The sequence below is a fragment of the Coffea arabica genome, chromosome 4c (genome assembly GCF_036785885.1).
Source record: "Coffea arabica cultivar ET-39 chromosome 4c, Coffea Arabica ET-39 HiFi, whole genome shotgun sequence".
In the NCBI taxonomy this organism is placed as follows: Eukaryota; Viridiplantae; Streptophyta; class Magnoliopsida; order Gentianales; family Rubiaceae; genus Coffea; species Coffea arabica.
The window spans coordinates 14,163,231-14,176,629 of record NC_092316.1 but is presented as its reverse complement, the minus strand read 5'-3'; the positions used below and the strand labels follow the sequence as shown (position 1 = coordinate 14,176,629).

Genomic DNA, 13,399 nt, shown 5'->3' with positions numbered 1-13,399 from the left:
TTGAAAAAAAAAAAAAAAAAAAAAAAAGCTACCTGGTTTATCAACCCCTAGAAATTTCTCAGGTGCTCAGTCATATCTTCCCCATCTTTATATCTTATCCGAGTAATCTGCTTCAGATGACTAGTCTTGTTCAAACCGGTCTTCCATTTATACATGCTCTCAAACTTTTTTCACAATACATAAGCTCTGGTGTCATTAGTAAAGTGTTGGAAGATACTCTGTCCAATCCACTTTCTAATAATACTAACAGTTTTTCTATGCATAACTGTCCATTTATCATCATTCATGTTACTTGGCATAGTCACATCCCCTAGAATATGATCAAACAAATCTCTACAGTATAAATAGCCTTCGATTCTAGGCTTCCAAGTCGAATAATTAGTTGCATTTAGTTTAATCACACAACCACTATCTTTTTTAACTATTATAATTGAACAGCCTAACCTGATTCCTTTGATACCACTTTGTTGGGAAAGGGGTACTGGTGCAAGCACACAATTTCAGAGTTAGTCCAAGACAAATTACTCTTTTCTCAAGTACTTGTTAAAATAGAAATAAACCAAATCACCAAGTAACAATGCCAATAGTAATAATAAAATGTAGAAAAAAATAAAAGACATAGGACACCAATATTTTTACTTGAAAAAATCCAAATTGGGAAAAATCACAGGATTTAGTCTAGTAAAAAATCTCCACTATAATAATAATAGAAATACACAGGTCTATTTAGAACATCCAGATGACAATAATATCACCAATATCAACCAACTTAAATTGCCACAAAATCACCTCCAAAAATTACAACTATCAAAGAAGTGGGTTTGAAAGAGTGTTATCAAACAAAGAGAAAATCCAAAATTTAAACAAGTAGATTAGTAAAATTTGACAAAAGGATCGCGTAAGTAAAATTTCGTATCAATCAAATTTAAAATTACTTTCAGATCAAGATCTTGAAGTTTCTCTCTCTCTCTAACTTTTTAACTCTTTTCCCTCTCTCTTCATTTTTTTCCAAGAAAGAAAAGTGACGGCTGCCATGTTTCTGCCTCGATTGATTTTCTATCTTTCGACTGAAACTTTTGTCCTTTGTCCCCAAGAAAGAAAGGCCAAGCTGTCCAAGTAAAAATTGACTTCAAGCTAATGGGATTTATATTGTATTTTAGTCCACAAATGAGTTGGCCCAAACCCAACAGATTAAGACTTGCAATGACATAATATAAAGAGAATTATTAACGTGCATGACACATGTACAAATAGATTTGGATTTAAGAATGTGTGTGGAAGTCTGATAAACTTATAAATTGCCTTCAATAGTTCTTTATCATTGTGAATTCACACCTTTCTTATAAGAAACAAGCCACAGTTCAATTTTTATCGGTGCATCAATATGAGGATCTGATTTTGCCTTTTCATGAGATACTAACATGTTTAGAGTTCTTGATGATTGTAATCATGATTAAAAATTACAACACGATATATATGTTAATCATTTTGAAAAGAAGAAGAATGGTGATTTAGAGTTCTCGATGATAGTAATCATGATTAATAATTACAACACGATATATGTGTTAATCGTTTTGAAAAGAAGAAGAAAGGTGATTCAAAGATATCTATGTCAACTTGGTCTAATACTGGTAAGTGTGATGATAAACAAAGAATTAATTTTTTTTTAATTCAGCTTATTTCAACTTTTCATTGTTCAATAAGTTTCTACAGCATCTGCTTGCCCTTTACTAGGGGGTATAACCGAGTTTAATCAAACCTAATATCCTAGTGTTTAAACTTGTTTTGTAATTTTAACAAGTTTGAAATTTTGTTCAATCTTAACTTATTTAATTGTCGAATCGAGTTTTTATCGAATTTAAATATTTTCGAATATAAAATACTGTTCAATCTTGACTTGATTGGTTGGCGAACCAAATTCGAATGAACTCTTATTAAATCGAACTTAATTTAAGTATCAAATAGTTTGATTTATCTTTTAACCCTATCCATTACACCATCCAACTAAAAGAAAAAATCATAAAGGCTATATAGGTCCAAACAATTGCCTAAAAATTGGTCGAGTATGTTTCTTGTGCCGTGTATGAACTGAGCAACTAAGCTATGCTAATTCTCATTTTCCTCCGGGATAACGACTCAAGTAGCAACCAACCACGGTCATCTCTATTCTCCAAAATCAGCTATTCAATTATTCTCTAGCAGTTTTCCTTGCGTTTACATCTGCTTATGAAATATATATATAAATATATACAGTTTCCTATTTTATTGGGCACTGATAGATGTTGTTTATTGATGGAAATCAGTTCAGGGATTCCAGTGCATGAAATAGGTGTAATGAATAAAGCTGAAGATCAAGCGAATCGTACCATCTCCATTTTCTTTCCACTAGATTATATTTGGTATCTGTAATGACGAAGGAAATTTGAACCCTTGATTTCTAATTCCTAAGATATGTATATATCTTACTTACAATAAAAGCAATATAAAAAAAAAATTTACATACTGCAGCATGTCACCCGTACCCAATAGTTAAACCAATATTAATACATAAATATATCAGCATGCTTTGATCACAAAAAAAAAAAAAAAACTGCAATATCAGAATGATTATTTCATTCGATTACAAAATTATATTAATGGCAGCAATTACATGCATCAAATACAGCAAATAGAATTTTCTAGGCTGAAAAATCAGGAAAAAGAAATATGGGAACTACTTAAGGATTGAGAAACACGAAAGGAAGAGTTATTCACCATAAAAAAGAATCAGTTCATACCAAAGACACGTCGCAAGGAAATGTACCATGCCCTCTTTTAAGCCAATGGATAGGGCATCTTGGGATAAGCGACAAACAGGGCGAGCTTCAACCGGGAACAGGATAAAGATTCTGGCTTTGGCATATACCTCTCACCCCACAGAACTGGAAATTCCCTGGCTTTTGCTAAAATTATGATATGATTCCTGACTGAATGTCCATTTCACAGGGGGGATATGATTCCCAAGTGAATTCCCGTTTTGGCAAAAGAATGACACATATAATGATGCCATGCACTGGAACAGTAGACCTAAATTTATTACTCAAACTTCAATATTTTGATTCCTAAGTGTGAATGTCCATTTCACAGGAGGGATATGATTCCCAAGTGAATGCCAGTTTCGAAAAAGGGCTTCGTGCTTTAGATACCGAGGAACCTCAAGACGTGGACGATTAAAAATTTGCATACACTGTACATTGCTTTATCCAAGTAATTTTTGGCAAAAGAATGACACCGATAATGATGATATGCACAGGATCGGTAGACCTAAATTTGTGACTCAAATTTTAATTCATAAGCCCTAGTTTTGCGGGTTGGCCAATGATTAATTATTTTAGTCCCACATAACTATATGTTTATATAGACTTGTAAAAACTCGCGCACATAGACACACAGGCAGCTAGAAATGCATTTTACAATATACACGGAACATGTTTTAGAACATGAAGTCACCAGAAAAACCATCTCTACCATTGCAACAGTATCCTTTTCCTCCGTTCCCTAAAAAAAAAAAGAACTCTTATCATTGTCTTAGTGAATGATGACAATAATATCATCAAATACGTATATATTAATCACTTGAATGGAAATAGAGAAAGTGACACACAATGGTAGATTGAAAAACCAGGAGTTCCTTGTTCTGTATCAAACTCAAATGCAATCAAAGTTTTAAATTTTCCAAAAGATAAAAGCAGAAATAATGAATAATTTTGGAAGTATTGATTCCCAATTTCTCACGAAGGGCATAGAGGACATTTAGGTCCACAACATCGCCTATAAATTCTGGGAGTTTGTTCAATTCTTTCCTACATTCATACTCAGTAATCGAGCTTTGCCTATCGCAACCAAGAGCAATAATCTGTTCTCCTTACTCTGTGTGTAAAAATATGGCTACAGTGGCTGCCAACTTTCCAATGGCTGTGACAGCCAAGTGCCAAAAAACGGAATTGGCAAACAACTACGGTAAGTTTCAGCCTCTGCGTTTTGCATCCATGCATTTATATCTATTTTCCTAATATTCGGCATTTATATTTTCTTCATACTGAAATGTTCGTTTCTTAATGGAAATCAGTTAAGCAATTCCAGTCTGCCGAAGTCGATGCTATACTGAAGCAAGCTGGAGAGGTGAACTATTGATAATCCTAGATCTAATTTACCTTGACTGTTTTGTCTATTGTTTTGACTAGATTCTAGGATATTGCTAAATTACATTAAAATTCCTTCAACCTTGTTACGAGGTTCTATAATTGTAACTCCTAAACTTTCAATCTCTGCTTGTCAGTCTTTTACCCTTTTTCTTATGGGAGAGGAAGATTTGCTTCTTAATTTTGTTTGATTGAGTTTCTGCCAAGTGTTCGGATTATTCGGATCTAAAATTATTCTGAAGCTTTTTGTTTTACACCTTGCAGACCAAATTAATTGTGCATGGTGGCTGGACTCCAGTGAACCCTGCAGACCCTCACATTCAAGAGCTCGGAAGATTTGCAGTGGATGAGCACAACAAGCAGACCGGAGACAAGCTGGTGTTTGTGGCAGTGGTTGCCGGCTTAAAGAAACCCGTTGAATTAGCCACTCTCTACTGGCTCATAATTGAAGCTAAGGATAGCGACGGCAATCAAAATATCTACAAAGCACTGGTTCAAGAAACTGATTTGGAGATGAAGAAACTCTTATACTTCGGGGAAGTGGTGCCGCCCGTGAACTGAGAACAAGGACTGAGGATTATGTATTGTATTATCGATAGTGTGCTAAAATAAGTATGGATGTTTCAGATGTAATGCTGAGATGTTGAAAAAGGTGCGTTTCTGCCAGCACAATGCACCGATATATTAAATAAATAAAACATTGTACCCTGTTGGAGTACATTATATACTTCGCTTCGCCATTGATTCTCATGAAAACCCGTGGGAATCCCACCATTTTCGTAGAAATGGTTTTACTTCTTGTTATCCAAACACCATTTGTTTCATGTTTTCCAATCACCATTTGTTTTTTGTTTAGACTACTTCGAACGTTGGGAATTTCACGTTATCATGGAACATGGGCAGAGCCATATATGTTGAATTGAGGATGGGCAATTGCCCCTAGTCAACTGTGACAAATTCCTACATTGGCTTGAAAAGCTTTAGAATTTTTAATCTTGGCTTGCATTTGCAACACCTTGAAATTTCTTATATTTTCTTTCTTCCATTAAATTGCCCCCTAAATTTATGAAGAAATTACATTTATTACTTCAAATGATGAAGTTATCCAAAATGAAAATTAAGTAGTTTTTGAAAACAAAGGAAGGAAATGAACCATGCCTTCTTTTAAGTCAATGGATAGGGCACCTTCGATAAGCAACAAAGAGGACAAACTTAGACTGGAAACAGGATAAAGATTCTGACTTTGGCATGTATATATTATCATCCCACAGAACTGGAAATTCCCTTGTTTCTAGCTAAATTGTAATATGATTCCTGGGTGAATGTCCATTTCACAAGAGGGATATGTTTCCCAAGTGAAAACGATAAATAAGTCACCAGAAACACATATAATAATGTGTTTATATACACTTGTAAAAACTTATACACATAGAAACACAGACAGCTAGCACTCCATTTAACATATACACGTAGCATGTATTAGAAGAAGCATTGGCCTACATGGTGAAGTCACCAGAAAAACCATCTCTATTGTTCCACCAATATCCTTTTCCTCCGTTCCTTAAAATGGTGACACATATAATATAGTTAAAAAAAAAAGAACTCTTATTACTGTCTTAGTGAATAATGACAATAATATCATCAAATACATGTATATATTGATCAGTTGAATGAAAATAGAGAAAGTGACACAATTATACATCTAATGCATCTAAATATTGTAATCAAAGTTCTAAATTTCCCTAAGGCTACAGACGATGAATATTTCGCAATCAAATATTCAAGCACAATTAAGGCAATCAATGTAATCAATAATTCATGGTAAGAACAATAAAAAAACACAATTAATTAAGGCTTACGAAATTTGAAAGGGAAGTTTTCTGTGCTAGTACAATAAAGCAAGGATGGAACGGGGGAGGGAGGGAAGGGCCACCACACCAAGTTCCAGAAATTTATATTTTTTCCTCCTCAAGATTTTGAGAAATTTGAAAACCTCTTATGTATTTTAATTTATTTGTACCCTAAAAATTTTATGGGATTTTATATCTGACCCCAAAAAAAAAAAATTATATGCATATGTATTTCGTTCTCTCAAATTGAATTCCTTAGTACTGGAGGAAGGCATCAATTGATGATAAAGGCAGTTAAAAATGATCCATTTCATGTTTCAAATTAACCACAGAGAAGCTATCAAGTATTAAGAACACTTAATCAAAAATTGCCAATGAGATTCAAGAGAAGCCGTAAACAGAAGAAACTATTTAGAATTGGCAGAGGACAGCAATCCTGCACTTTTGCATATACCTCTTTATCTCGCCAGCATTTGTTTCTAAATGGATGTCTATTTCACAAAAGCGCTCCACGCTTTCAAATTAAGCTAGCGAGGAACCTGAAAACGTGGACGGCATCGATAAAGTACTTCATCCAAGTAAACCAGGCCAGCATTTTGTTCTGTAAACAGTACTAATTCCAAGTTCCTTTCGCAAGGAAATGAACCAACTTGGCATATACTTCTTCTAGGTCAATGGATAGGGCATCTTAGGATAAGCAGCAAGCAGGGCAAACCTAGACTGGGAACAGGATAAAGATCTCGCCTTGGCATTCACCTCTCATCCCACAGAACTGGAAACTCCCTGGTTTTTGCTAAAATTGTGATATGATTCCTGACTGAACGTCCATTTCACAAGCGGGATATGATTCCCAAGTGATCCCGTTTGGGCAAAAGAATGACACCTATAATGATGACATGCACTGGAACAGTAGACCTATATTTATAACTCAAACTTCAATTTTGAGTTTAAATTTAATAGGTGGATGAGGTTTATATGAAGTTAGAAACAAAAAAAAACACCTATTATTTCGTATTGTTTCATATCTCTCTCAAAAAAAAAAAAAAGAAAATAAAGCACATTGGTAGGATAACGTACTTTTTACTTTTTCCCCAGTAAACATGTCTTATGCACATATCTTTTAAAAAAAAAAAAAAAAAAACTAGTAGTCAAGGGTTGGGATTTAACGGTGCAGGAAAGAGAAAGAGGATTTCAACCCTAGATTTCTAAGTCCTAGGATTTGTATATATCTTACTTACACCAAAAGCTATAACAAAAAAAGAATTCACATAGTGCAGCATGTCAGCAATAGTTAAACCAATATTAATACATATAGATGTCAGCGTGCTATGATCATCGAAAATTCTGCAAAACAAGGATGATCATTTCATTCGTTTATAAAATATATTAATGGCAGAAATTGCATGCATCAAATATAACAAATGGAAATTTCGAGGCTGGAAAAACAAGAAAAAGAAATATGGGAACTACTTAAGGATTAAGAAATATGTAAGGGAAAAATTTATTTACCATAATTATTAAATCCGGCTCGGCTTGGCGGTCGAATCTGTCTACCCGATGAACCGACCATTGGGTTGGGTTTTTAATTAGATCATTTAAACATACAACCCATTAATTGGTCAAAGATCCGACGATTCAAATGGACTAAACCAAGAACCTAACCGGTTTTGTCAATGAGCCGATTTTGTGGAAAACATTTTAGTAAGTTCATGCTAAGATTCGGACTTGAGACCTTTGGTATATATCTATAATATACTCACCACCAGACATCTTGTCATATGTTAGTTGAGTAATTTTCTTATAATATATGAACGTTTGGTCAATTCTATATTTATTCTTTTTTTTATTTTCCTAAAACAAATTTATTTGAAATCTTTTAATAAAACCTTATGACACCCAAACTCTATAAGTTATAAAATGAATTTCAAAAATAACATATTACGTAATTTATTTTCAAGAAAAAAATTGTTTTTAATAATTTTTTACACTTACAATTCGTAGATAAGCTAGATAATTACATCACACATAGATAACATTTTACGCTTGAATTTTAGTGGATTACTAAATAACTTTATGTTTTACGGATTCTTATATGAATTAATCATTCTAGAGTGAATTAAATTAAATGAGCATTTGCTATGGTATTTTTTATTACAATCTATATCATATATCTTATATCAAAAATTATGAAACATAATATTTAAATATATTTAGTAATCTACTGGTTCAGCCACTCACCCACTAGTTAAACCAATGATCTGTTGACTTACCTCCTTCTGTCCTTCATAGGTTCCTTTTTGGGCTGGGTTTAATAGATATTTACTATAAAAAAGAATCAGTTCATACTAAAGACATTTCGCAAGGAAATGTACAAGGCACTCTTTTAAGTAAATGGATAGGGCATCTTAGGACAAGTGGCAAACAGGGCAACCTAGACTGGGAACGGGATAAGGAGTCTTGCTTTGGCATATACCTCTCATCCCACGTAACTGGAAATTCCCTGTTTTTGGCTAAAATTGTGACGTGATTCCTAAGTGAATGTCCATTTCACAGGAGGGATATGATTCCCAAGTGAATGCCTGTTTCAAGAAAGGGCTTGTTGCTTTCTATCTAAGCTGCCGAGGAATCTCAAGCCGTGGACGATTAAAAATGTGCGTACTCTGTACATTGCTTTATCCAAATAATTTTTGACAAAAGAATGACACCAATAATGATGACATGCACTGGAACAGTGGACCTAGATTTATCACTCAAACTTCAATATTTTGAGTTTAAATTTAACAGGTGGATGAGGTTTAAATGAAGTCAGAAACAAAAAAAAAATCTATTATTTCGTATTGTTTCATATCTCTCAAAAAAAAAAAAAGAAAATAAAGCACATTGGTAGGATAACTAACTTTTTACTTTTTCTTCAGTAAACACGCCTTACTTTTTCCTCCATTGAGTCAGTCGAGATAGTAGAATTAGTATCATGCCTCCCTGTCAATCCAAATTCGAATCTTTCTTGGGATATCTGTCCGTCCCACCAGTCTTGTTTAGTATGTATTATCTCTCTGTATGATTGGCGAGTTATTACACAGGGAGGAACCCAGTACGCATTCTCGGATAGTGGCTATGGTTCCCTTGTCAATAAAAAAAAAATGCCTTATGCACATATCTTTAAAAAAAAAAAAAAAAAAAAAAAAAAAAACTGGTAGTCAAGAGGTGGGATTTAACGGTGCAGGAAAGAGAAAGAGGATTTTAACAAATGGAAATTTCTAGGCTGGAAAATCAAGAAAAAGAAATATGGGAACTACTTAAGGATTGAGAAATACGGAAAAGAAGAGTTATTTACTATAAAAAAAGGATCAGTTCATACTAAAGACATTTCGCAAGGAAATGTACCATGCCCCCTTTTAAGTCGATGGATAAGGCATCTTAAGACAAGCGGCAAACCTTGACTGGGAACGGGATAAAGAGTCTTGCTTTGGCATATACCTCTCATCCCACAGAACGGGAAATTCCCTGGTTTTTACTGAAATTGTGATATGATTCCTAAGTGAATGTCCATTTCACAAGAGGGAAATGATTCCCAAGTGAATGCCTATTTTAAAAAAGGACTTCATGCTTTCCATCTAACCTCAAGACGTGGACGATTAAAAAGACCCCATATCATTGTCTTAGTGACTAATGACAATAATATCATCAAATATATATATAGTATATATATATATATAGTAATCACTTGAATAAAAATAGAGAAAGTGAGACAATTATACGCTCAATGCTGTGCGCGGTAAATGATGAAATAATTTATTTTTTGGCTCCATAAACGCAGACTCAATCAAAGTTCTAAATTTTCCTAAAGTTAAAAGCAGAAATAACGAATGATTCTGGAAGTATTGATTACCAATTTCCGACGAAGGGCATAGAGGACATTTAGGTCCACAAGATCGGCTATAAATTCTTGGAGTTGGTTCAATTCTTTCGTACATTCATACTCAGCAAGCGAGCTTCGCCAATCGCAACCAAGTGCAATAATCTGTTTCTCATTACTCTTTGCGTAAAAATATGGCAGCAGTGGCAGCCAACTTCCCAGTGGCCGGTGTGGCAAAAAACCCGAGTATGTTTTATTCTCTGCGTTTTGCATGCATGCATTTATCTATTTCCCCATAAAATGAATGTGCAGCGTTTATATTTTCTTCGTACTGAAATGTCTGTTTCTTAATGGAAATCAGTGCAGGGATTGAAGCCTGCCCTCGTCGTTGGTGCACTGAAGCAATTAGCAGGACAGAAGCAAGGACAGGTGAATTAATAATACCCCTAGACTGGTTTTGTCTGTGGTTTTGACTAGATTCTAGGATATTGCTATATTACAATAAAATTCCTTCAACCTTGTTGCAAGGTTCGATAAATGTAACTCCTCAACTTTCAATCTCCACGTGTCAGTCTTTTACTTTTTTTGAACGGGAGGGGAAGATTTGATTCTTAATTTTGTTAGATTGAGTTTCTGCCAAGTGCTCCAATATTTGGGATCTAGAATTATATAGTCTCAAGTTTTTCGGTTGACACTTTTGCAGGGCAATGCTGCTGTGCCTGATGATTGGACTGTAGTGAGCACTCTCGACCGTCACATTCAAGCGCTCGGAGCGTTTGCAGTGGATGAGCACAACAAGCAGACCAAGAACCAGCTGGTGTTTGTGGCCGTGCTTTCTGGCATAAAGAAAACCGAGGACGATCGTTCCACCTACTGCCTCCTTATTTCAGCTAAGAATAGCACAGGCAAGTTGGGCAGCTACAACGCAGTGATTATAGAATACAACACTGGGTGCCAGCAACTCTTACAATTTGAAGAGTCGCCATGAGTTACTGAGAACAAGGACTGAAGATTATGTATGCTATATTAAGTATCTACCATTGTGCTAAATTATGTATGGATGTTTCATATGTAATGCTGAGATGTTGAAAAAGGTGCATTTGTACCAGTAAAATGCACCCCAGGTATTAAATAAATAAAACGCTGTGCCCTGTTAGAGTTTATAGATATACTTCGTTTATTTTTTTTGTTGTTGGGCGGGTTGGAAATCCAACCATTTTCGTAGAAATGGTTTTGCTGAACTTCCTGTTCTCCAATCACCATTTGTCTCATGTTTTCCATCATGGCAGTGGAAATGAATACACAGAGCTCCAATTCTTAATCGGCCCCATTTAAAATCATGGCAATAAACCACGATGTGTAATAATACAGCAAAATTAGTACTGGTCTGGTGGTTACCAATCTGAGCTAGCAGTCTGAGAAAATGGCATTCAGTCTCCCCTTAATCAATCAAATACCATTTGAGCAGGAATTTTGTGGTGAAGAAGGCCCAAAAACAAAAACAAAACAAAAACAGAATTCCAACTTAACCTTGGGAGAACTTTACAAATTTCGGTGACCAAATTTTAGTTTCCCAAAATTTCCCTTATAGCTAGGCTTCTTAATATAGAATAACATGCAGAAGCTTCTAAAATCATATGAAAACAATAATGTTGTATTCCTCCACACTAGCCATGCAGAATGGGAGTACGACTTAGCCCTGGACACACATGCCCATGTCCTTAGTCGTTGTCTTCAACTACAATGTCAATCATTTTTACCGACATTTGTAGAATTGGTGTTGGGTTTCAAACCAGCAAATATAAAAATTCCCCCTCCAAAAAATGTAAATTCAAGTATAGTTGTGAGTAGGGTCTTATTCTCAGGATTGGATGATTTATTTCTTATAAAAATAACAATAAATAAGATGGGGGATTTTGGAAAAAAATTAATCTACGTAATTTAATCGACGAAAAATAATAATGCAAAATTAAGTAAAAATAAACCAATATGAAACAAGCCTCTAGTCATAGGTTTAATCACCAGTTTGGTTCATTTACTAATCATCAATGCAAAGATATAAATCAATTATTTATAAATAAATTGGTTATGGTTGTCAACAAATTCTAATAACCTATCCTTCCTTACTTCTTCGATAATTACAACAAGATCTGTGATTATTTCTCTTGCCAATTAAATAATTCTAAACAATTCTTAGGATTTAATTTATTAACAACATTAATTATTAGAAAAGCTACCAGTTCTAACTAACAAACGTATATGCTCACTACATTTAAGCTAGATTGTATATTCCTGTGTAAACCAGGCCAACATTTTTTTCCGGTAACAGTGTACTTCCAAGTTCCTTTTTTCGGGTTTCTTAACAACTTAAAATTTCACTGTTCCAAAAAAAATTGTACTTGGTCACCAAAGGAGGAGCATGGAGCAGAATAATTGATGTCTACATGTCATGAACTTTCAAGTTTCAATTAACAAATTTAATGTAATTGATCAGTTTTCTTTTAATTTCTTTGACAATTTTACTGTTGCATTAACATAATGTTCACCAAATACTGATTGTTTTTTCCCTCCATCTTGCAATTTCTTGGCATTCCATAGTTATTTACCTATTTACACTTATTTGATTATGTTGGGAAAGGGGTACCGGTGCAAGCATACAATATTAGAGTTAGCCTAGGACAAATTACTCTTTTCCCAAGTACTAGTTAAAATAGGAATGACTCAAATCACCAAATAATAATGCCAACAATAATAACAAAATGCAAGAAAAATAATGGGTCTACCGCTGCATTAAAAGACATTATGCAAGTATTGGGGGCATATCAGCAGTTCTCGGGGCAACTGGTGAATGCTCAAAAAAGTGGATATTTAGTTCATCCATCACTGCCAACTGCACGCAGAAGGATGATTGAGAGGGTCACGCAATTTTCACGACAAGTTTTCCCATAGCGATATCTTGGATTTTCTTTATATATCGGACGGTGCAAGTCATCATATTTTGAGGAAGTAGGTCAAGCTATTTTGCACAGAATCATGTCCTGGAAAACAAAGCTTCTCTCTTCGGGGGGAAAGGTATTCTTGATCGGGCATGTGTTGATGTCTATTCCAGTGCAGTTGCTATCAGCTGTAGTATTACCTTCCTCGATGTTCAAAATGGTGGAAAAGGCATGTGCAAACTTCCTATGGGATGCTTCGGAGGAAGGATTGAAGTATCATTGGATTGGCTGGTCTCATTTGTGTTATCCAGTTAAGGAGGAAGGAGTGGGCCTTAGACGGTCAAGTGATGTTTATGCGGCCTTTTCTTACAAACTGTGGTGGCAGTTTAGGACTGGGTCGTCGCTCTGGGTGAGCTTTATGCGGGCTAAATATTGTAGAGATCTTCACCCATGTCAGGTTGAACTGAGTCGGCACGCCTTGGGTATATAGAGGAGAATTCTAAACGTTAGTAGGCAAGTGGAACTGTCTATGGTCTGACGGATCCAGGAGGGTTCGTGTCATTTTTGGTACGATAA

General features: G+C 34.9%; 2 protein-coding genes across 2 annotated transcripts; both read left to right on the top strand.

Moving 5' to 3' along the window:
* Positions 1-3,840: 3,840 nt before the first annotated feature.
* On the top strand, positions 3,841-4,908 carry LOC140005305 (cysteine proteinase inhibitor 1-like). Its single transcript, XM_072046110.1, has 3 exons — positions 3,841-3,999; positions 4,109-4,161; positions 4,446-4,908. Exons 1-3 carry the CDS (start codon positions 3,924-3,926, stop codon positions 4,740-4,742), a joined length of 426 nt encoding a protein of 141 aa, XP_071902211.1. The 5' UTR covers positions 3,841-3,923; the 3' UTR covers positions 4,743-4,908.
* Positions 4,909-9,992: 5,084 nt separating this feature from the next.
* Positions 9,993-11,050, top strand: LOC113739517 (cysteine proteinase inhibitor 4-like). The gene is made up of 3 exons (XM_027266741.2): positions 9,993-10,133; positions 10,249-10,316; positions 10,591-11,050. Exons 1-3 carry the CDS (start codon positions 10,082-10,084, stop codon positions 10,873-10,875), a joined length of 405 nt encoding a protein of 134 aa, XP_027122542.1. The 5' UTR covers positions 9,993-10,081; the 3' UTR covers positions 10,876-11,050.
* The last annotated feature ends 2,349 nt before the right edge of the window (positions 11,051-13,399 follow it).